The 26,263-nt window shown below is 42.2% G+C and overlaps 1 protein-coding gene across 3 annotated transcripts in view; it reads right to left on the bottom strand.

Moving 5' to 3' along the window:
• The window catches only part of LOC126470218 (ATP-dependent helicase brm), a 386,916-nt gene that overhangs the window by 87,857 nt on the left and 272,796 nt on the right, over positions 1–26,263 (bottom strand). For all 3 annotated transcript variants that reach the window (XM_050097899.1, XM_050097901.1, XM_050097900.1), the window contains one exon: positions 16,607–16,837. In XM_050097899.1, coding sequence (XP_049953856.1) covers positions 16,607–16,837 — 231 coding nt within the window. The remainder of the gene's footprint in view (positions 1–16,606; positions 16,838–26,263) is intronic.

Genomic DNA, 26,263 nt, shown 5'->3' with positions numbered 1-26,263 from the left:
GTGCTTTCCAGATTGGAGGTCGAATGTTTGTGTGCACTACCTCATCACCCTATTTACACATTTTTTGATATGATGAAATGCCAGTAACTAGTAATAATGTCGCAGGAGAAGCTGAGTAGCACCGTCGTGTAGTGGTTATGATGCTAAACTGTTGCATGGAGAGTCACGAGTTCAAAACTCACCCGGGCTGTACAATTTTAATTTCTGTATTCGGTTTGAGTACATCCTAGAAGAATCCACAAATGTCAAGAATCATTGTACTGGAATGTTCTGTAGCCGTGTATATACTGTATGGGTTCTGGTCGGAGGCAGTTCGATCCGCACTCTTGTATGTGCAAGTGCTGAATAAACCTTTGTTAAGTGACTTTCGTGTTCGTCATTCATTTAATTACACCTTCTTCTATGTGACATTATTCTGGTGGAGGCGCCGGGTATTGGAACTTGTGATAGCACACATTATCGACGACACAGTGGCTCCCATCAGGCCACGACAGAAGCGCTGTTTGCGTGGCGAGAAACCCGAGTTTGAGCTATATTCAACAGTTCGCAATCTACCAGAGACAGAAGAAGAAGAGGACATTACGATGACAGCAACTGTGTGCCGCCACATGAGACATCCTTCCAGGTTCTCTGGTCACGATGGCCAAGATCCAAACAAGTGGCTGAAGGTATATGAGCATATAGCCAAATTTAACAAATGGGATGACACTGGGTGTTTGGTAGTCTTGTGTAGTCCGCGAACGAACTAGTTCGGAAGAGCACTCCCACAGCCGAACTATGTGAACTATTTCAAGGATAACCTCGCTACTTAGTTCGTTCGCTCTTTTCCGAAGACTGACTGACAATAGCGAGACGGAGCGAGAGCCCGCAGTAGGCTTTTAAAAAAATCACGTGCAACATTCTATATGCTGAGTGTACTATTCTGGATCCCTGATTTAGACAGAGAGGATTTAGAAATCAAAAAGCTTGTGAAGTTGCAATACAATGCCTCAAAAATAAAGTTGGCAGAGTGCAGTTACTTCAAAGGGAGAATCGAGATATTTTAGTGGCTGATCCTACTGCTAGCGACCCTTCGGCGTCTTGTTCTAGTAGCAGCAGTAATGAAAATAAAAAAGACTCTATATGGGACGAGTATGACCAAGAAATAAGAAAAATCACTAGACCAGATAACCAACTTGCTGCTGGTATTCGCGAACTCGATAAATACCTCAATGAAGAGTATTTAGATCGAAAAAAAGATCCACTTGAGTGGTGGCACGAGCGTCGTCAGTTATATCCTCATGTCTATGCATATGTGTTAAAGAGATTTTGCATAGTAGCGACATCAGTGCCCTGAGAACGTGTTTTTTCGGTGACGGGACAAATCCTTAATGAACGAAGAACACTGTTATCAATGAACAAAGTTTCCAAATTAATGTTTTTACATAATAATATGTAAATTTTTGTAATATTTCACTTGAAAATTAGAAAACTGATTATTTAAAGAATGATAATGCAAAGCACATAAAGAATGCTTTAGAATACGATCTCACTCAGGGGTCATAGTTATTTTTTCTATGTCTAATTGTTTGGTAACAAATTATAAGTGTTAGTATTTCTTCTGTTAATGATAAAGGTATTATTGTTTGTGCCATATAATACTTAACCTGTACCTAAAGCAGAAATATTTTTTGTTGGTTATTTCCAAAACTTTAAAAAAGTCGATTATTCATGAAAGTGTATTATTATTCACAAAAAAACGCATTTAACATATTCTGTAAGTAATATTCCTACAATGAACTAATAAATAAATAAACAAATATATATATTTTCAAATTAAAATACTACTAGTGCACTGTATGTAAAGTAAAGTAGTTGACTACTTCATTTTACCCATTTGTGTAAATAACTGGTTTATTTGCCATTTCGAAGTCTAATTACTCGATATAAAACTGTAATAATATAGGCATTGGCAACACTGGTCATTGTTTCAAAGACTAGCATAACGAATAAAAGAGCGTGTGCAGTAGCGGTAGCAAAGCGAGCGAGCTGTCTTTCTGGAAATCGAGATGGGAGCTAACGAACTAAAAGAGTGACCTAGTTCGCGACGGAACCGCGAACTAAACTGAACGTTCCGTCGCGATCTATTATGCACAAGACTAGTGTTTGGCTAACGTATTTTTCTACTTGGAGGGCACTGCCAAGCAATTGTATGAGGACGACGACGAGTAGTTCACAAGCTGGGAAGTATTACAGGTGCAAGTATTTAGGTGACACACGATGACAGAAGTGCAAGGCTGAAGATAAATTAAAGTGCAGGGCACAGCGTCCAGGAGAAACTACAGCATACTACATTGAAGACGTCTTGGAACTGTGTAAAATAGTGGATCCTAGAATGAAGGAGGAAGAAAAGGTTGCACAGCTCATGAAGGGTATTGCTGAGGACATATATCAAGCCCTACTCCTGAAGGAGGTTTCGACAGCAGACGAGTTCATAAAATAGTGCCAGTATATCGAGACAATGCATCAAAAAAGAATTACACGCAAGAAGTTTGAACGGCTTCCAAATGTCATATCGATGTCTGTGATGGAGGAAGCAACTGATTTCACAAGTGTTCTTCATCAGATGGTGAGAGCGGAAGTTCAGAAGGCACTTGGATTGCACAGCGAGCAAAAAACCGAGATGCTTCAAAAGGTCACAAGGGAGGAATTGGAACAGACACTGAACCCAATCTCTCAACCTTCATTTCCCTTTAAAATGGTGAAAAACTGAAGACCCAGATGGAATTACGTTCCTACAATGCCGCATGAGGAACCTGTTTGGGCACCAAGAAAGACTGATGTCTGGAGGACCCAGGATAACCAACCAGTATGTTTCCACTGTGGACGACTGGGACATGTGGCGCGCTAGTGTCGCAAAAGGCAGCAGATATTTGATGATGCCCATGCCAGAAGACAGCAGACCGATCTTAGCTGACACCAACTCTGGGACGACGAAGATGTGGGTGCAGGACGATGTAGGTGACCATAGCCGCAAGCTAGCCGCTGGAGAGGACACTCCCCAACACACTGATCAACGTCTCCATCGCCATTTAGAAGCTCCAGCCAATCACCTAGCCACCGCAACCTGGAAAACTAAAGGGTGCAACCTCCCTTAGAGGTGCGCCGCCGAAGAGAAAAATACTACGCTGTCGATCACTTCAAAAATCATAGGAAATTATGTTGATTCCTCATGGATGGCTGACCAACCCAAGCTCTTGTGGACTCTGGAGCACGATATTCAGTCATTTCGGAGAAGTACCGCCGCCAGTTGCAGAAAATCATATTCGACAACAAAACATCTCTGCTGAAGGTGGCTAATGGGAAATATGCAAAACCTTCGAATTCATCGTCTTACAAGAGTGTAGTCATGACGTCATTCTCAGATGGGACTTTCTGAAAGTTTCTCAGGCATTTATAGATTGTGGTCGCTCGAAGATTATGCTAGACGAGATGAGATACTGTGGACAAGAAGATGCGCATCCGAGTGTGTGGAGACTGTGTGTGCTGGATGAAGTGATCATTAATGCAGTCAGCGCTAGAAAGGTAACTGTCATGTGTCACGCCATGCATCAACCCATGGATCTTGAAGTGGAATGTAAGAGAAGCATACCACTGAAGAATAACTTGGCTATCCCAGCCTCTGTTGTCTCATTTAAGAATGTATTTGGTGAAATTGTGGACAGATGCATGTGCGTAGCAAACAACTGAGCGTCATAGAAACCTCCCATGCTGAGTCTGTGGGAGAAATTAGCGCTACCACTACAAGACAAGATCTTCTAGCTCAACTATCACCAAATTTCACTAAGGAACAACAGAAGAAGCTACTTGCCATTCTTCAAGAGTTCTCTGAATGCTTCAATCCACAAGTGAAGAGTAAATTAGACAAATCAACGGTAAAGCACCGGATTAGCACTGGAGACATTTAACCAATAAGCCAGAGAACATACCATGTGTCAGCAACGGAACATCAAATATTTCGCGACGAGGTAGAGAAAATGATGAAGAATGACATCATTCAGCCTTTACAGAGTCCATGGTTGTCACCAGTGGTCCTCGTCAGGAAGAAGGATGGCAGCTGGTACTTTTGTGTTGATTGCAGAAAGCTTAATAAGATAACTAAAAAGGAGGTTTACCCCCTTCCACAAATTGACGATACACTAGATTGTCTGAAGGGGGCTATGTTTTTCTCAACCATGGATGTGTACTTGGGATACTGGCAAATCGAAGTAGATGAGGCTGATCGTGAGAAAACTGCATTCATCGCCCCTGAGGGCCTGTAAGAGTTTTAAGGTAATGCCATTTGGTTTGTGTAACGCACAAGCAACTTTTGAACAGATGATGGATAATCTTCCAAGGTACCTGAAGTGGATGATGTATCTTTGTTATTTAGATGACATTATACTGTTCTCTGAGACATTTGATGAACATATAAAAAGACTGAGGGCCGTTTTTAAGAGTCTCCAACAAGACGGACTGAAACTTAATCCAAGAAAGAGTCTCTATGGAGCAAAAGAAATAAAAATACTTGGACACCTTGTGTCAAACAGAGGTGTGCGGCCAGACCCAGAAAAGGTGAGATCTATAACGGGATTTCCTATTCCTAAAAGTATTAGAGATGCGAGAAGCTTCCTCGGATTATGTTCTTATTACTGTCCTTTTAACAAACACTTTTCTATCAAAGCCAAACCACTTCAAGAGTTGTTAAAAGCCAATGCTAAATTTATCTGGAGTGGTGCTCAAGAAAATTCTTTCCATGTGCTGCGAAAAGCTCTGACGACTTACCCTGTACTTGGTCTGTATGATGAGAGAGCACCTACACAACTACACACAGATGCCAGTTGGTATGGGATCGGTGCTGTTCTGGTGCAAATTTTGGATGGAAAAGAGAAGGTTATAGCCTCTGCTTCTAGAACACTTACAAAAGCTGAGAGAAAGTACTCAACTACAGAAACAGAATGTCTTGCTGTGATCTGGGCCATGTGCAAGTTTCTCTATGGAAGGCCATTCACAGTTGTTACAGACCATCATTCACTTTGTTGGTTGACAGGTCTTAAGGATCCAACAGTACAACTCGACAAGTGAGCACCATGTTTTCAAGAGTACGACATTACCATAGTGTACAAAAGTGGAAGAAAACACCAAGATGCAGACTGTCTCTCAAGAAACCTCGTGCAAGACCATCAAGACTGATGAAGATAATGACTGTCTAGCTGCACTCCAGGATCTCTACATCTACATCTACATCCATACTCCACAAGCCACCTGACGGTGTGTGGCAGAAGGATCTCTCTGCTGAAGAAGGACACTAAGATATCTCAAATTATGATTGCCTTAAATTGGTCAGAGGATGTGAAAGGACAATTTAAGGTAGTTAATGGATTACTTTGCAAGAAAAACTTTGATCTCTTTGGAAAGAGGTGGTTACCAGTGATTCCTAAACACATCCGTTTAGATTTTCTACAGAAATTCCATGACACACCTGAGGCCAGACATTTAGGATTTATTAAGACATACGATAGAGTCCACAAGAGATTTTTCTGGCCAGGTTTATTTAGGAGTGTCTATCACTATGTGTTGCACTGCTAAGAGTACCAGAAGAGAAAGGCAGTTCCTCAGAAACCACCTGGCCAACTTATACCAATTCCACCAACCAAAACACCTTTCCACCGTGTTGGGTTTGACCTCCTCGGACGATTTCCAACATCTGCTAGTGGCAATAGATGGATTATTGTTTGCACTGATTATCTGACACGCTATGCCATCACAAAAGCTGTGAAAGCAACCGTAGCATCTGTGGTAGCCAAATTCATCGTGGAAGACATTGTATTAAAACACGGTGCCCCAAGGTCGTTAATTACAGATCGAGGGAAAGTTTTTCAATTGAATCTTGTGACAGAGATAAACAGTCGGTGCAAAATTACTCGTCACATGGCGACTGGCCGACATGCCATTAATGTTAGTCAATGTTGAGCAGAGCAACTTGGATGAGGTGCTGCCTTTTGTGACGTTTGCCTACAACACTGGCAAACAAGACACCACAGGATTTACTCCATTTTTCCTGGTGCAGGGGTGTGAGGCGACTATGACGATGGACACTGTGTTTACGTTACATCTTGATGACATGGACGACGACTACATCAGCCAGGTGTTAACAAGAGCTGAGGAAGCTTAGCAGTTAGCTTAACTCCGCACGCTGCAGGCTCAAGAAAACGATCACCGAAGGTATGACGTGAGCCACCACCCTGTTATCTCCCAGCCTGGTGACCTCGTCTCGATCTTCACATTCGTTAAGTGAAGTATGAGTTAGTCATTCATCTAATTACACCTTCTTCAACATGACAATATCAAACATGCCTCAGCATAAGAGACAGTTATTAAATTGTAGTGAGACAGTGACAAAGAGATAAAAAACATGAAAAGCGAAGAAAATGAAAGTGTCAGTGACAGCAGTGAAAATGTCAATGAAAATAAATTGCATCAGAAAAACATACATACATAAATGAAATTTGACAGTATTGCAAGGAATAGGATGGAAAAAATTATGTTGCTAGTACTAGCAATGAAAAAACACTGAAGTAAAGACAGATGAATCAGAGTCTATACTACTTATTTTCCCCCGTTATCATCATTACTGTTAGAAATGAAGTGCACTGAGTACGACCAAAGTTCCTTGAATTTTGACTTTGATCCAACGTGTTGGAAGTTTTCATGTAGAGTCACGCTAAATTATAAATCAAGACAATGTTTCAAACAAAATGCAAGTAGAGCCCCTTTTGATGTAAATACACATCTGTGTTTGGCATTTACATATGCAGGAAGAGGATATTCGAGCATTCAACAGTCTTTGATGATTATGAATATGCAATCTTTCTCCTGTGATACTTTTCAAGAACATGTGTGATGGATAGAAACTGCTGTTTGAATCTTCAAATGACATTTTTGATGAATGTCGGGTAATAGTAAAAAATATATACAAAAGGTCAGAATTGGATGGTGATTGCAACATTATTGAAAGTGAGTCTGATGAAGATTCAGAACTGGATTATAAGAATGAGCTTGTTCATAATGATACTGAGGAAAATGAAATTGGAATCTGATAATGAGCCTACTGATAATGATTGTGAGGACATTTGCAAGTACGTTATGACTGTGAGTATAGTAATGATAATATTGGCAACAATGATACATTACTGCAAAGTTCAGATGACAATATAGATTTAGGCATGAGTTCGATGGTTCATGGCCAATCAGAGTTGGTTTGGTAGCATTATTGATTTTATCACAGGATACATTGTTGATTTTGACAGTGTAACAAAGTTTGTCAAATTGGCATGGCTATGTGACTCAATTAGGTGATATTCATCAGAATTTCGTTTTTGGTTGGAAGGGCACACTACTCAAAGTTCCATGAATAGTTCGGGATCCTACCGAATCTACGAACGCTGAAAAAATATGGTAACGATCCAAAAGCAATGGATTTCGATACAGTAGAGCCCTGATAATTCGAGCCCTGGTATTTAGAGATTCCGTGTAATTCCAGCTGCTCTTAAGAAAATTAAAATTTTACATAAAACTAGAGTAAAAACCTGTTTTCATACGTTGTCTACATGTATGCTTTATGCACTTTCAAATGTGGCACATTTTAAACTTTCTTTCAATTTTCCATGTACAGTACCAGTAAAACTGTCCCACTTAGGGTTTTCATTCGTAATGCACAGAAATAACCTTGGCCTCAGACTGCTAGTGCATTTCTATTACAGATGGACAGGTATCAAGTTTCAAGGAGTGAGGGAGGGGGGGGGGGGGGTGGGGGGGCTCTGTATGGGACTTAACATCTATGGTCATCAGTCCCCTAGAACTTAGAACTACTTAAACCTCACTAACCTAAGAACAGCACACAACACCCAGTCATCTTCAAGGAGTGCATTTGCTTTTTCTTTGTCAACCCTTCCCTAACTGGGACCACCTGACCATCAGTTGTACAGTGCACGTCATCTTTATTGTTACACCTATTGTTGTCATTAAAATACAGTAAACCTAAGTAATAATACAGTACACATTTTACAACACTGGCTGACAATTGTTGTATGTACTGTACTTTATTGTGTAGTAACATCTGTATTGTAGTAAGCCCAACTGTGTAATGTTAATTTTAAAGTGTTGTATGTATGTGCAGTGTACTGTACATATGCAACTATGTGTTTCTAAATGTTTTAATTCATACATTACAATGAATGGTAGGAGTAAGAGAAAATTTGTGTCAATGAATGTGAAATTGGAGGCTTTGAAAAGACTAGAGAAAGGAGAAACATTAAAAAAAAAACTTGCTGCTGATTATGGAATCGGTGGAGTGACAGTTGGAAATTAGCATAGAAACAGAGACAAAATTGATAAGTTTTCAACAAACACGTGTTCTATTTTGCCATTTGAATGGAAATCAATGAAGAAATCCGAGCATGAAAAAATGATTAAAGCTTTGTTTGTTTTGTTTACTCCACAAATACAAAAAGAAAATCCAATTTCATGCCATATTCTGCAAGATAAAGCTATATATTTTTTAGAAACGAGTTAAATGAAAGTGAGGATCATTTTACTGCAAGTTCAGGATGGTTGGATAGGTGGAAGAAGCGATACGGCATAAGGCAGCTTGATATACGTGGTGAATAACTTTCTGTGGATTCTCGAACTGTTACATAATTTTGTGAGAAATTAAGAAAAATTATACAAGCAGAAAATCTTACTCTTGATCAACTGTATAACTGTGATGAAACAGGACTAAATTATAAAATGCTTCCATCTAAAACTCTAGCCTCAAATAAAGAAAAGGCTGTCCCAGGCTTCGAAAAATGTAGAGAGGCTAACAGTTCTTGCTGCATCGAATGCAAGTGGAGGCCATAAACTGATGCTGCTGGTAACAGAGAAGTCTGCTAAGCCAAGAACTTTAAAAAATATCACTGTGTCTGCACTGTCTGCTACATATGTATACCAAAAATCTGCTTGTATGGACAAAAATAATTTTAAGAAGTGATTTTTCCAAGATTTTGTTCCAGAGACCAACGAAAATGAAACTCCTACCAAACAGGACATGAGGACCCAACAGTACTGACTGGCCGCCGTGCCATCCTCAGCTCATAGGCATCACTGGATGCGGATATGGAGGGGCATTTGGTCAGCACACTGCTCTCCTGGCTGTATGTCAGTTTCTGAGACTGAATCCAAAGACCAAAAGATAAGAAAAAGTGCTTACCTTCCAAAGCAATCTTAATGCTTGACAGTGCTGGTTCACACCCTGATAAGGAAGAACTGTAGTGTGACGATATTAGCCCATTGTTCTTACCTCTAAACATGATGAGTTTAATACACCTTATGGGCCTGTTTTACAATGCTTGGGGGGGGGGGGGGGGGGGGAGATCCATTGTTGTTTGCTTCAGATGCTTCTTCAAACAACAGAAGGGGTGAAAGAGCCATCAAAAAAAAAAAAAAGCTACAACAAAAGACGTAGTTTACTGGATAGCTGATTCATGATCTGAAATAATAAATGCGGAGACACTAAAAATGTCTTGGAACCGGATTTTATAGAATGAAACAGATACCTACAGAACAGACAAAGATGATTTAACATTGGCAGAACTGATGAAAATGCTTGCTGGATGTGAAAATGTGAATGAGAGTGAGGTTTCAGAATGGATGATGAACAGTTTGAAGTGACCAATATTGGAATTGTTGAATGGTTAGTGCACCCACTGAAGACAGTGACGACAAAAGGAACTGCCTGAAGAAATTGTACTAGTGACCGCCCACACCAAGGGTTTGGCAGCACTACAGCACTAGACATTGCATTGCTTTATACTGAGCAGGCAGCAAGCGGTAGCTATTCCAACAGACACTATGTTCCATAGAAAATGGCATGTCACTTCCGCTAAAAAAAAGAGGGGGGGAGGGGGTTTTCTATTTTAAAACAAAGGTCTAGGGGTCTAGGGACAATTTCTTTAAAATGTAACTTATATTTCTACAACTTGGAAATGTGTGGTCATATATGCACCTACAACACAGGTATCTACTATATTGTTTTTATTTAATTTTTAATTATTATTGTGCTCATAAAACATTTATTCATGATTCACCCATTGATTTACTGATATTTCTGTACTGTCCAAGTTTTTTTTGTAATTCACCAAGGTACATTCAGCCCCAATTAGCTCGAATTACTGGGGCTCTTCTGTATACCAAACAGCTTTCATGTGGAGATCTTAAAGCTTTCAATCAAACCACCTCATTGAATATTTATGGAGATAATCACAAGATACAAAAGGAAGAATGTTTGACTCATGTTCGAAAAAGTTATTGTATGTCTACACAAAATCTCTTGTACATACACAGATGTGTATACATATCTACTTCACATATACCTCAATTTTATTTTGAATATTTATACAGCAAAATTTATATAGGACACATTTACAACTTATACTTTTTTCAGGGTCGTTGTTTTTTATCAGTCAGCATTGGCAAAAGATACTGAGCCTGGGTCTCAAAGCTTCTAATATTAAACCACCAATAAATGAACTTTTGTTTGGATAAAATACTGCCTCTTTATACTCGTTTGACTGATGAATCACTACTAACATGGTGTGTTTAATGTCTAACACAAAATGCTAATGAGAGTTTACACAGCATTATATGGAATACTCGGCCCAAAGACACACATGTTTCAGCAAAGAGAGCAAAAGTAGTGGCTTCTATCACTGTTTCTAAATACAGTGTTGGTTCTCACAGAGTTATTTCAGAAATAATGACAAAACTAGGACTCAAATATGCTTATCAAACAGCACAAGCATCAGTAAAAAAGGACTGCAGCAAGATGAAGTGAAAAATTCAGAAAAATACAAATAAATTCGCCAAAAAATTGATTTTGTCAAACATCAAAGAGTAGAAGCTATACTTCAACATGATGGTGTAAGCTATGGTGCCACGCTGTTTTGATGTAACTGTGTATTATTCATAGGTACGGTGCACATGTGATATAATACATCTATTATACTCTCAGTTCTTGTTGCATATTATAAAAACAATATTTTTATAATTTATCTACACTTTTCACATGTATATAGAGTTGGGAAAAAAATCATAATGGCTGAAATTAAAGTGTACTTGTCAATGTAAAAAATTTTGGGCTCCATACATTTTTGTGAATACATTCCACGATAAACAAAACCCCACTTATGGGTTTGAAAAAAATATTGATTTTTGCAACAATCTAAAATTCAAAAGTGATGGAAAAAATTTGTTCTGAAATTGAGTTTACCCCTACCGAATTCAGCATGCCAAGATATGTTATGAAACAATTTTCAGCCCCCGGCTTTTCTTTCTTTCTTTCTTTTCTTTTTTTTAATGAGTTGGTTGAAATTTCACTAGTACCTACCCTTAAATGAACAAAAATATTATTCCCATATTAACTATTCACAGTAGACACACTACGGAACCTGTCTCACAATCTTACTATTTTTATTCTCACTTTTTTCCATGTAATACTGCATTCTATGATTGTGTCCTACATTACAATACAACCTTCGCAGAGAATGTAATGTAAGAGTAAACACGCTCAATCATGCTCACACTTGAAAGCTTGCACAAGCATGCATAATTGAAATTCGATCAAGCTTCAAGCTGCTTGTAAAGTCTTGATGCTTGTGTAAATGCTCCCTGCCGCCGTTGGATAAGCAGCTGCAGCAGCAAGTCGTATACTCCTAGTTCACTCATTTGTTACATAGTTTAATTCTTAATTTCTTTGCGTGTTTTTGGTAATTGCATTGTTTAATTCATAAATTTCGGGCGTATTATAGTATTTGAGAGTTGTAGCATCGCGTTTTAGTACCTGAATAGTGTAAATTCGCGTAGTCGTTTGTCTACTGTTTTGTTTTGAACGGCCAGTGTCGGTTGGTCGCAGTCAGTGTGCTCCCTGCCGCCGTTGGATAAGCAGCTGCAGCAGCAAGTCGTATACTCCTAGCTCACTCATTTGTTACATAGTTTAATTCTTAATTTCTTTGCGTGTTTTTGGTACTTGCATTGTTTAATTCATAAATTTCGGGCGTATTATAGTATTTGAGAGTTGTAGCGTCGCGTTTTAGTACCTGAATAGTGTAAATTCGCGTAGTCTCCTTCCGCCGCCGAGCAGTGTCAGCAGTGCGCAAGTAGCAGCATTACTGCATTTACTAGGCAATCTTGTATTTTAATAACCGTTTAAATTTTGTCGATTTGTTTGCGCTCTCTGTAGATTAGTTCAGACGTTCTTTGCAAAACAGTTTTCAGCATGGATAGGGACTGTAACTGCTGTGTTCGGATGCAGGCTGAGTTGGCATCCCTTCGCTCCCAGCTTCAGGCAGTGTTGGCTTCGGTCACACAGCTTGAGGCTGTTGCCAATGGGCATCACTGTGGGGGACCGGATGGGGGTTTGTCGGGGACGGCCAGCTCGTTCCACGCATCCCCTGATCGGACTACGACTGTGGTTGCCCGGGATACTGCCCGCATTGAGGCTGATCCCTCACCTGTGGTAGAGTGGGAGGTCGTTTCAAGGTGTGGCAGGGGGCGAAAGACATTCCGGAGAGCTGAACGGAAAGCCTCTCCAGTTTGTCTGACGAACCGGTTTCAGGCTCTGTCTCAGGCTGATACTGATCTTCGGCCTGACATGGCTGCTTGTCCTGTTCCAGAGGTTGCCCCTCAGTCTGCAAGATCCGGGCAGTCGCAGAGGGTGGGCTTACTGGTAGTTGGGAGCTCCAACGTCAGGCGCGTAATGGGGCCCCTTAGGGAAATGGCAGCAAGAGAGGGGAAGAAAACCAATGTGCACTCCGTGTGCATACCAGGGGGAGTCATTCCAGATGTGGAAAGGGTCCTTCCGGATGCCATGAAGGGTACAGGGTGCACCCATCTGCAGGTGGTCGCTCATGTCGGCACCAATGATGTGTGTTGCTATGGATCGGAGGAAATCCTCTCTGGCTTCTGGCGGCTATCTGATTTGGTGAAGACTGCCAGTCTCGCTAGTGGGATGAAAGCAGAGCTCACCATCTGCAGCATCGTCGACAGGACTGACTGCGGACCTTTGGTACAGAGCCGAGTGGAGGGTCTGAATCAGAGGCTGAGACGGTTCTGCGACCGTGTGGGCTGCAGATTCCTCGACTTGCGCCATAGGGTGGTGGGGTTTCGGGTTCCGCTGGATAGGTCAGGAGTCCACTACACGCAACAAGCGGCTACACGGGTAGCAGGGGTTGTGTGGCGTGGGCTGGGCGGTTTTTTAGGTTATATGGCCTTGGGCAAGTACAGAAAGGGCAACAGCCTCAACGGGTGCGGGGCAAAGTCAGGACATGCGGGGACCAAGCAGCAATCGGTATTGTAATTGTCAACTGTCGAAGCTGCGTTGGCAAAGTACCGGAACTTCAAGCGCTGATAGAAAGCACCGAAGCTGAAATCGTTATAGGTACAGAAAGCTGGCTTAAGCCAGAGATAAATTCTGCCGAAATTTTTACAAAGGTACAGACGGTGTTTAGAAAGGATAGATTGCATGCAACCGGTGGTGGAGTGTTCGTCGCTGTTAGTAGTAGTTTATCCTGTAGTGAAGTAGAAGTGGATAGTTCCTGTGAATTATTATGGGTGGAGGTTACACTAAACAACCGAACTAGGTTAATAATTGGCTCCTTTTACCGACCTCCCGACTCAGCAGCATTAGTGGCAGAACAACTGAGAGAAAATTTGGAATACATTTCACATAAATTTTCTCAGCATGTTATAGTCTTAGGTGGAGATTTCAGTTTACCAGATATAGACTGGGACACTCAGATGTTTAGGACGGGTGGTAGGGACAGAGCATCGAGTGACATTATACTGAGTGCACTATCCGAAAATTACCTCGAGCAATTAAACAGAGAACCGACTCGTGGAGATAACATCTTGGACCTACTGATAACAAACAGACCCGAACTTTTTGACTCTGTATGTACAGAACAGGGAATCAGTGATCATAAGGCCATTGCAGCATCCCTGAATATGGAAGTTAATAGGAATATAAAAAAAGGGAGGAAGGTTTATCTGTTTAGCAAGAGTAATAGAAGGCAGATTTCAGACTACCTAACAGATCAAAACGAAAATTTCTGTTCCGACACTGACAATGTTGAGTGTTTATGGAAAAAGTTCAAGGCAATCGTAAAATGCGTTTTAGACAGGTACGTGCCAAGTAAAACTGTGAGGGACGGGAAAAATCCACCGTGGTACAACAACAAAGTTAGGAAACTACTGCGAAAGCAAAGAGAGCTCCACTCCAAGTTTAAACGCAGCCAAAACCTCTCAGACAAACAGAAGCTAAACGATGTCAAAGTTAGCGTAAGGAGGGCTATGCGTGAAGCGTTCATTGAATTCGAAAGTAAAATTCTATGTACCGACTTGACAGAAAATCCTAGGAAGTTCTGGTCTTATGTTAAATCAGTAAGTGGCTCGAAACAGCATATCCAGACACTACGGGATGATGATGGCATTGAAACAGAGGATGACACGCGTAAAGCTGAAATACTAAACACCTTTTTCCAAAGCTGTTTCACAGAGGAAGACCGCACTGCAGTTCCTTCTCTAAATCCTCGCACAAACGAAAAAATGGCTGACATCGAAATAAGTGTCCAAGGAATAGAAAAGCAACTGGAATCACTCAATAGAGGAAAGTCCACTGGACCTGACGGGATACCAATTCGATTCTACACAGAGTACGCGAAAGAACTTGCCCCCCTTCTAACAGCCGTGTACCGCAAGTCTCTAGAGGAACGGAGGGTTCCAAATGATTGGAAAAGAGCACAGATAGTCCCAGTCTTCAAGAAGGGTCGTCGAGCAGATGCGCAAAACTATAGACCTATATCTCTGATGTCAATCTCTTGTAGAATTTTAGAACATGTTTTTTGCTCGAGTATTATCTCGTTTTTGGAAACCCAGAATCTACTATGTAGGAATCAACATGGATTCCGGAAACAGCGATCATGTGAGACCCAACTCGCTTTGTTCAGGAGACCCAGAAAATATTAGATACAGGCTCCCAGGTAGATGCTATTTTTCTTGACTTCCGGAAGGCGTTCGATACAGTTCCGCACTGTCGCCTGCTAAACAAAGTAAGAGCCTACGGAATATCAGACCAGCTGTGTGGCTGGATTGAAGAGTTTTTAGCAAACAGAACACAGCATGTTGTTATCAATGGAGAGACGTCTACAGACGTTAAAGTAACCTCTGGCGTGCCACAGGGGAGTGTTATGGGACCATTACTTTTCACAATATGTATATAAATGACCTAGTAGATAGTGTCGGAAGTTCCATGCGGCTTTTCGCGGATGATGCTGTAGTATACAGAGAAGTTGCTGCATTAGAAAATTGTAGCGAAATACAGGAAGATCTGCAGCGGATAGGCACTTGGTGCAGGGAGTGGCAACTGACCCTTAACATAGACAAATGTAATGTATTGCGAATACATAGAAAGAAGGATCCTTTATTGTATGATTATATGATAGCGGGACAAACACTGGTAGCAGTTACTTCTGTAAAATATCTGGGAGTGTGCGTACGGAACGATTTGAAGTGGAATGATCATATAAAATTAATTGTTGGTAAGGCGGGTACCAGGTTGAGATTCATTGGGAGAGTGCTTAGAAAATGTAGTCCATCAACAAAGGAGGTGGCTTACAAAACACTCGTTCGACCTATACTTGAGTATTGCTCATCAGTGTGGGATCCGTACCAGGTCGGGTTGACGGAGGAGATAGAAAAGATCCAAAGAAGAGCGGCGCGTTTCGTCACCGGGTTATTTGGTGACCGTGATAGCGTTACGGAGATGTTTAATAAACTCAAGTGGCAGACTCTGCAAGAGAGGCGCTCTGCATCGCGGTGTAGCTTGCTCGCCAGGTTTCGAGAGGGTGCGTTTCTGGATGAGGTATCGAATATATTGCTTCCCCCTACTTATACCTCCCGAGGAGATCACGAATGTAAAATTAGAGAGATTAGAGCGCGCACGGAGGCTTTCAGACAGTCGTTCTTCCCGCGAACCATACGCGACTGGAACAGGAAAGGGAGGTAATGACAGTGGCACGTAAAGTGCCCTCCGCCACACACCGTTGGGTGGCTTGCGGAGTATCAATGTAGATGTAGATGTAGATGTAAATTTGTACTACACACGCACAAGCATGCTTTGGCGAGTACGCTTGTGCATGAGTGCTTGTCAAGGATGAGCTACGATTGTGGCCACCTTAATGGGGCACTGGGGAAGTGCAAGTCAACCCACACAGAGAATTGTGTGTCTAAGCACACCTAATATACTTGGTGTGGCAAATGCCATAGGGGCAAACCGAGGTAGTCAAGCCATGATTCTAATTCCATACAATGGAGCATACTCTGCAGTTACACAATACAAAGCACCTAATCGTTTGATGAAAACTTACTGCTGACATTCAACTGTAGAGTTCCATAAATGTCTTCACTAATAAACCTTTATAGTCTTTCAGTCTATTTTATTGCAAGGTGTTCTCTAATACATGCAATGTAAAAACTATTGAACTTCTCACCATACCTCTTCCTCAGCTTCATCCTGGTGAAGAATACTCTGTAGAAACTGCTGTCTCTCAGAACCAGTTGATTTTTGATCAAACATGCCAGCCTGTATCACTTTCTCATCCATATTCAGTTTGTAACGAGCCGCTGCCAAAATACGTTCTTCAACAGAGTTCACTGTCATTAGACGCAGCACACGTACTTCATTCTGCTGCCCAATTCGATGTGCTCGGTCTTGGGCTTGGAGATCCTACAAACAATTAACTATATCACAAACAAATCTTAAACAACACAGAAATTAACAGAATGTCATATCCTAAACTCTACAACACAAGGTTAAAATATATTTGCATTTAATGAATATATAAGGCACTGAGCCATCGACAGGAGCACAAAAAGAATGAAAACTTTGGAAGCTTTTGGTAGAAATTCTTTCACAAATTAGACATTTCCAACCAATGGTCCGTATCCTAGTCTCTCATATGAAACATGGAAACAACTCCCATCCCCGGCCACGACCATGCCCGCCCGATTACCATCTGGGTCCCTTCTCATCACTGTCGATGCCACCTTGCTATACACCAACATCCCTCATGCCCACGGTCTTGCTGCTATTGAACACTATCTCCTCCAACATCCTTGCAACTCCAAACCCACTCCCTCATTCCTTATACACTTTTCTCAATTATATCTTTACACATAACTACTTCTACTTTGAGCGCAAGGTACATAAAAAAAAAACCACGGCACAGCCATTGCCACTCTCGCATGGCATCCTACTATGCCAACCTGTTAATACGCCACGTAGAGGGAATCTTCCGAGCCTCCCAAACCCTTGTCTGGTCCAGGTTCACTGATGATACCTTCATACTCTGAAACTCGTTTCTCCACAGCCTAAACACCTTCTCTGCACCTGGTCCTCCTAAACCCAATGTGCCACCTTCCTGGACATTGACCTTCACCTTTCTCACAGCTCCTTCCATACCTCCGTCCATATTAAACCCACTAACCATCAGCAGCACTTGCATTTTGACAGCTGTACCCTCTTTCACAACAAAAAATTGCTACCACATAGCCCAGTCACTTGTGGATTGTGTATTTGGAGGCTTGAGAATTCTTTTGCTCAGTATACTGAAGGTCTCTCAAAAGCCTTCACAGTCAGGTTCTACCACCCAAACCTAGCCCACAAACAGATTTTCCAATTTTCCACGCCATATCCTCACACACACCTTATTCTCCACCACTTCAAGAATCAAGTACAAGGGTGCACGCCCCTCTTATCGCACAATACCACCATGCACTGGAGCAACTGAGCCATTTCCTTCATAGGGCGTTGATTATCTATTAACATGGCCAAAAATGGAGGGACATCCCACCCACGAACCTTCCCACCCCTCTTATAGTGCTGTCCCATCATCCACCCAACCTGCAAAACCTCCTGGTTCATCCCTATGCCAAACCCACTCACTAAGGCATGACACAGGGATCATATCCCTGACCTAGGCACAACAGCTGTCCAATTTGCCCATCCAGCACATCTTATTCCATTCCTGTCACAGGCTTATCCCGTCTCAGGCATGGTCACTTATAAAAGTGGCCAAGTCGTACATGAACACTGCTGCAACTTCTGCACAGCATTTTATGTGGGCATGACCAGGAGAGTTGCCCATCCAGTGGCACAACAAACTGTTAAGCACCACATGCTGAAGTTCAATGGCTGCTTCTCCATCCATACCATTTGGATCCTTCACTTCAGTACCAGCTTTACTGAACTACATAGATGATAGTTATCCTAGCAACACTTCCATCACTCCTGTGATCCTCTTGGCCTCAATCTCTGCTAACCCATTGTTCCCACACCCTCTACCCAATAGTTCCCTTCTTTGGTCCTGTCACCCCCTCCCAATCCATGTAACCATGTCACCTCAGCTACAAGGCCCATGTGTTGCACGTCTAGCCTGTGCAGCTGTTGCCCCTCCCTCCTGCGAACCTACTGTATCATGTACTTCAATAGTGTAAATTCGCGTAGTCTCCTTCCGCCGCCGAGCAGTGTCAGCAGTGCGCAAGTAGCAGCATTACTGCATTTACTAGGCAATCTTGTATTTTAATAACCGTTTAAATTTTGTCGATTTGTTTGCGCTCTCTGTAGATTAGTTCAGACATTCTTTGCAAAACAGTTTTTAGCATGGATAGGGACTGCAACTGCTGTGTTCGGATGCAGGCTGAGTTGGCATCCCTTCGCTCCCAGCTTCAGGCAGTGTTGGCTTCGGTCACACAGCTTGAGGCTGTTGCCAATGGGCATCACTGTGGGGGTCCGGATGGGGGTTTGTCGGGGACGGCCAGCTCGTCCCACGCATCCCCCGATCGGACTACGACTGTGGTTGCCCGGGATACTGCCCGCATTGAGGCTGATCCCTCACCTGTGGTAGAGTGGGAGGTCGTCTCAAGGTGTGGCAGGGGGAGAAAGACATTCCGGAGGGCTGAACGGAAGGCCTCACCAGTATGTCTGACGAACCGGTTTCAGGCTCTGTCTCAGGCTGATACTGATCTTCGGCCTGACATGGCTGCTTGTCCTGTTCCAGAGGTTGCCCCTCAGTCTGCAAGATCCGGGCGGTCGCAGAGGGTGGGCTTACTGGTAGTTGGGAGCTCCAACGTCAGGCACATAATGGGGCCCCTTAGGGAAATGGCAACAAGAGAGGGGAAGAAAACCAATGTGCACTCCGTGTGCATACCGGGGGGAGTCATTCCAGATGTGGAAAGGGCCCTTCCGGATGCCATGAAGGGTACAGGGCGCACCCATCTGCAGGTGGTCGCTCATGTCGGCACCAATGATGTGTGTCGCTATGGATCGGAGGAAATCCTCTCTGGCTTCCGGCGGCTATCTGATTTGGTGAAGACTGCCAGTCTCGCTAATGGGATGAAAGCAGAGCTCACCATCTGCAGCATCGTCGACAGGACTGACTGTGGACCTTTGGTACAGAGCCGAGTGGAGGGTCTGAATCAGAGGCTGAGATGGTTCTGCGACCGTGTGGGCTGCAGATTCCTCGACTTGCACCATAGGGTGGTGGGGTTTCGGGTTCCGCTGGATAGGTCAGGAGTCCACTACACGCAACAAGCGGCTACACGCAAAAAGCGGCTACACGGGTAGCAGGGGTTGTGTGGCGTGGGCTGGGCAGTTTTTTAGGTTATATGGCCTTGGGCAAGTACAGAAAGGGCAACAGCCTCAAAGGGTGCGGGGCAAAGTCAGGACATGCGGGGACCAAGCAGCAATTGGTATTGTAATTGTAAACTATCGAAGCTGCGTTGGTAAAGTACCGGAACTTCAAGCGCTGATAGAAAGCACCGAAGCTGAAATCGTTATAGGTACAGAAAGCTGGTTGAAGCCAGAGATAAATTCTGCCGAAATTTTTACAAAGGTACAGACGGTGTTTAGAAAGGATAGATTGCATGCAACCGGTGGTGGAGGGTTCGTCGCTGCTAGTAGTAGTTTATCCTGTAGTGAAGTAGAAGTGGATAGTTCCTGTGAATTATTATGGGTGGAGGTTACACTCAACAACCAAGCTAGGTTAATAATTGGCTCCTTTTACCGACCTCCCGACTCAGCAGCATTAGTGGCAGAACAACTGAGAGAAAATTTGGAATATATTTCACATAAATTTTCTCAGCATGTTATAGTCTTAGGTAGAGATTTCAATTTACCAGATATAGACTGGGACACTCAGATGTTTAGGACGGGTGGTAGGGACAGAGCATCGAGTGACATTATACTGAGTGCACTATCTGAAAATTACCTCGAGCAATTAAACAGAGAACCGACTCGTGGAGATAACATCTTGGACCTACTGATAACAAACAGACCCGAACTTTTCGACTCTTTAAGTGCAGAACAGGGAATCGGTGATCATAAGGCCGTTGCAGCATCCCTGAATATGGAAGTTAATAGGAATATAAAAAAAGGGAGGAAGGTTTATCAGTTTAGCAAGAGTAATAGAAGGCAGATTTCAGACTACCTAACAGATCAAAATGAAAATTTCTGTTCCGACACTGACAATGTTGAGTGTTTATGGAAAAAGTTCAAGGCAATCGTAAAATGCGTTTTAGACAGGTACGTGCCGAGTAAAACTGTGAGGGACGGGAAAAACTCACCGTTGTACAACAACAAAGTTAGGAAACTACTGCGAAAGCAAAGAGAGCTTCACTCCAAGTTTAAACGCAGCCAAAACCTCTCAGACAAACAGAAGCTAAACGATGCCAAAGTTAGCGTAAGGAGGGCTATGCGTGAAGTGTTCAGTGAATTCGAAAGTAAAATTCTATGTACCGACTTGACAGAAAATCCTAGGAAGTTCTGGTCTTACGTTAAATCAGTAAGAGGCTCGAAACAGCATACAAGACACTCCGGGATGATGATGGCATTGAAACAGAGGATGACATGCGTAAAGCTGAAATACTAAACACCTTTTTCCAAAGCTGTAAGGAAGACCGCACTGCAGTTCCTTCTCTAAATCCTCGCACAAACGAAAAAATGGCTGACATCAAAATAAGTGTCCAAGGAATAGAAAAGCAACTGGAATCACTCAATAGAGGAAAGTCCACTGGACCTGATGGGATACCAATTCGATTCTACACAGAGTATGCGAAAGAACTTGCCCCCCTTCTAACAGCCGTGTACCGCAAGTCTCTAGAGGAACGGAGGGTTCCAAATGATTGGAAAAGAGCACAGGTAGTCCCAGTCTTCAAGAAGGGTCGTCGAGCAGATGCGCAAAACTATAGACCTATATCTCTGATGTCAATCTCTTGTAGAATTTTAGAACATGTTTTTTGCTCGAGTATTATCTCGTTTTTGGAAACCCAGAATCTACTATGTAGGAATCAACATGGATTCCGGAAACAGCGATCATGTGAGACCCAACTCGCTTTGTTCAGGAGACCCAGAAAATATTAGATACAGGCTCCCAGGTAGATGCTATTTTTCTTGACTTCCGGAAGGCGTTCGATACAGTTCCGCACTGTCGCCTGCTAAACAAAGTAAGAGCCTACGGAATATCAGACCAGCTGTGTGGCTGGATTGAAGAGTTTTTAGCAAACAGAACACAGCATGTTGTTATCAATGGAGAGACGTCTACAGACGTTAAAGTAACCTCTGGCGTGCCACAGGGGAGTGTTATGGGACCATTACTTTTCACAATATGTATATAAATGACCTAGTAGATAGTGTCAGAAGTTCCATGCGGCTTTTTGCGGTTGATGCTGTAGTATACAGAGAAGTTGCAGCATTAGAAAATTGTAGCGAAATGCAGGAAGATCTGCAGCGGATAGGCACTTGGTGCAGGGAGTGGCAACTGTCCCTTAATATAGACAAATGTAATGTATTGCAAATACATAGAAAGAAGGATCCTTTATTGTATGATTATATGATAGCGGAACAAACACTGGTAGCAGTTACTTCTGTAAAATATCTGGGAGTATGCGTGTGGAACGATTTGAAGTGGAATGATCATATAAAATTAATTGTTGGTAAGGCGGGTACCAGGTTGAGATTCATTGGGAGAGTGCTTAGAAAATGTAGTCCATCAACAAAGGAGGTGGCTTACAAAACACTCGTTCGACCTATACTTGAGTATTGCTCATCAGTGTGGGATCCGTACCAGATTGGTTTGACGGAGGAGATAGAGAAGATCCAAAGAAGAGCGGCGCGTTTCGTCACAGGGTTATTTGGTAACCGTGATAGCGTTACAGAGATGTTTAATAAACTCAAGTGGCAGACTCTGCAAGAGAGGCGCTCTGCATCGCGGTGTAGCTTGCTCGCCAGGTTTCGAGAGGGTGCGTTTCTGGATGAGGTATCGAATATATTGCTTCCCCCTACTTATACCTCCCGAGGAGATCACGAATGTAAAATTAGAGAGATTAGAGTGCGCACGGAGGCTTTCAGACAGTCGTTCTTCCCGCGAACCATACGCGACTGGAACAGGAAAGGGAGGTAATGACAGTGGCACGTAAAGTGCCCTCCGCCACACACCGTTGGGTGGCTTGCGGAGTATAAATGTAGATGTAGATGTAGATGTAGACTGTTACCCCCTCTGAGCCACGAGCAACCTGTTCCCAACCCACCCTCCAGCTTTCTGCCTCTTTCTCCCTCTATCCACCGTACCTGACATGACTTCTTACCCCAGTCCATCTGCTGAACAGCAATCCCAGGAGGGAGGGAGAGGAGAAGTGAGGGGGGAGAGGGGTGGAGAGGGGGGGGGAGAGGGGGGGGGGAGAGGGAGGGAGAGAGAGGGAGAGGGAGAGGGAGAGGGAGAGGGAGAGAGAGAGAGAGAGAGAGAGAGAGAGAGAACGAGGGGGGAGGGGGGGGAGTTTTACTCTAGCTTGCCTAGCTTGTTAAAGTTTTCTTCTGAAAGCTAGCAAAGGTTTCATTCTTTTTTGTATGCTTCTCAACATCTCACTGCTTCTGCTATTTGGTGAGTAATCTTCTTTACTCCTAAAATATTTACACTCTGCCGGAATTTCCCTTACTATATTAAGTGAATATATCTTTCTTTAGAAAATAAGGACTTCTTTTAAGCACACCCCTCAATGCCATATGGAACACAAAAAGATGACAGCAGAGGTTAAAATTACTCTTTGTGAGGAAATCACATCCAACACTTGGTTGGGAAAATAGTAGAACATAATTGCCAAAACTGTAGTTTGAGGTTTCCAAAAGAATTCAAATGAAAATTCTCTAAGTTGATAGGTAGTAGAGATAATTGGAGTAATGAGTAAATGTAAAAGCCCACAAAAATAGCTGTGAACTTCAATTTCTCCACTGAATCCATCTCACAACTACTGAAGCAACATATGAAGCTGTAATCTGCAGTCTACTACTATAGACCAAAGACAAGTGTCACACCTCAAAACACTTAGCTTCTGAACCAGAGACAGTGCCACGGCCAAAACTACTTGATGCCACACATGCTACTTATCTTTACAGTGATACTTTAACATATTGTAAGGTTGCCCTGCTGCCAAAAACTTCTTTCCTAATGACAACCCTAAAATTTGTTAATAACCGCTTCCCACACTATTTAAACTGATTTTGTACCAACCAATTCATATGTCACTTCTCACAGCAGGATACATTAAGAGTCAGGTGCATTAATTCCCCCCCCCCCCCAAAAAAAAAAAAATAAAAAAAAATAAAAAAAAAAAAATCTTCAGACCTTAATGATACAGATAGCTGTACCACAGGCGCTACCAGAACAAAGGGGTATCTATGGAGAGGCGAAATTGACCTATGTTCCTGATGACGGGTAGTAGCCTTTTCAGTAATTGCAAGGGCAACAGTCTTGTAACATTAGCCAATATGGCCTCGCTATGCTAGTACTGTGAACGGCTCAAAACAAGCAGGAAACTACAGTCATTGTTTTAGCTGATGGCATGCAGCTCTACTGTATGCTTAAATAACATCATCCTCTTGGGTAAAATACTCCAGAGGTAAAGTTGTCCCCATTTGCAACTCAGTAGGATATCATCAGGAAAAATTGAATTCCACAGGTTGGAGTGTGGACTGTAAATCCCTTAATCATGTATGTACATTAGAAAATTTCGAATGGGAAATGGATAGGTTGTAGTGGACTTCTGGTCAGGTGAGTAGAGGGTTATTAGTACAAAATCAAATACTGTAGTGCATGATTATGTCTAATAATGAATCAGAAAACAGGAATGCAGGTATGCTTCTATGGCCAGTACAGTGAATGCATTATTGTAGCCAAGATAGACATGAAGCCAACACTCACCATAGTAGTACAAATTGTAAGTCAACAAGCTCTGCAGTTGATAAAGGGATTGAAAGAACATAAGTGAGATAAAGCAAAATTACTGAGATAGTTAACAGAGACAAAAATTTGATTGTGACAGGGACAGGAACTTGATAGCAGGTAAAGGAAGAGAAGGAAAAATAGGAGAACATGAACTGGGGAAAAGAAATGAAAGAGGAAGTCATCTGCCAGATTTTTTCACTGAGCATAATTCAATCATCACTTGATTCAAAACCATGAAAGATGATTGTAGACATGGAAGGGCCTGGAGACACAGGAAGGTTTCAAACAGATTACAGAATGGTACGACAGAGATTTCAAAACCAGATTTTAAATTGCGAATAATTTCCAGGGGCAGATGTTATGAACTGCAGAAAAATATGGAAGCAAGGAGATGGGATCTGGATAAGTAAAAAGAAGTGGAGGTTGTTGAGAGTTTCAGAGGGAGCATTTGGCTATGATTTACTGAAACAAGAGTAAGAGTAAGAAACACAATAGAGGAAGAATGGATAGCCCTGTGAGATGACATAGTGAAGGCAGCAGAGGAATAAACAGGCAAAAAGACAAATGCATAATGAACGAGATAGTGAATATAACAGACAAAATGAGAAAACATAAAAATGGAACAAATGATGTAGGCAAAAGGGAAAACATAAGTCTAATAAATGTAACTGGCAGAAAATGCAATATGACAAAGCAGAAATGGCTAAAAAAGAAATGAAGAGCTGTAGAAGGATGCATGACTATGGGAAAGATAGAAGCCACTTACAGTAAAACTGAAGAGATATTTGGAGGAAAGAGAAGTACCTTTATGAATAGTAAGAACTCAGATTGCTAGACATTACACAGCAAAGAAGGGAAGGCTTTATGGTGGAAAGGATACACAGTAGGTCTATACAAAGGAAACAGATGTGAAGACAGCATCATGGAAACAGAAGAAGAAATGGATGAAGATGAACTGGGATATATGACATGGGGGAAGAACTTGACAGAGGACCTAAGTTGAAACAAGGCCCCTGAACTACATGAAATTCCTTCAGAATTATTTAGATCTTTTGGAGAGCCAGCCATAAGAAAACTATTCCATTCAATAGGCGAGCTATATGACAGGTAAAATACCTTCACACTTCAAGAAGAATGTAATAATTACAATTCCAAAGAAGACAGGCACTGACAGGTATGAATACATGGAACATTTTGTAAATAATGCACAGCTTGGTAACACTGTGGATTGTTTGATGCAACAACAATGAATATTACATCAAATGTTGTTGGGAACTCGAGGAAGCAGCACACTTTTTTTTCCCACTGTGTACTCTAACATAAAAATTGTTGAGAGGTAGAAATGAACCCTGCAGGGATCTCGGGTACTGTGACTATTGAAGACCAGAGGTTGTGTATCAGGATCAAATCATCATGGGGCAAGAACCCAATAAATCCACAATTCATTAAGTGAAGTTTGTGGTGAGTTTACAGTGGACTGGAGTACAGTTTCGTGTTGGGTTAATCATTTTCATGGTGGTCATATGAGCATAGATGATAATCCACGACCCAGAAGGCCAGAAACGTCAACAGATGAACAAGTATGAACCTTGTGGCAGATGCACATGAAGAAGATTGCAGTGTGACTTGTGAGGAACTCTCTGAAGCCATGGGAATTCCCCCAACATCAGTATTCCGTATTCCCAACATAAGTTTTCCATATTCTGAAAAATAATTTGAAGAAGAGAAAAAATTCTGTGAGATGGGTCCCACACTGTTTGACTGCTGAAGAGAAACAGAAATGCTTGTGCATTGCAACCTTGCTCAGACAGTGATTCAACTGTGAAGGTCAAGGATGCTTGTGTAAAATTATCACTATTGATGAAACATGGATTAGA

This window comes from Schistocerca serialis, chromosome 3 (genome assembly GCF_023864345.2).
Source record: "Schistocerca serialis cubense isolate TAMUIC-IGC-003099 chromosome 3, iqSchSeri2.2, whole genome shotgun sequence".
NCBI classification, from domain to species: domain Eukaryota; kingdom Metazoa; phylum Arthropoda; class Insecta; order Orthoptera; family Acrididae; genus Schistocerca; species Schistocerca serialis.
The sequence above is the reverse complement of the archived record's forward strand: the minus strand, read 5'-3'. Positions and strand labels throughout refer to the sequence as shown.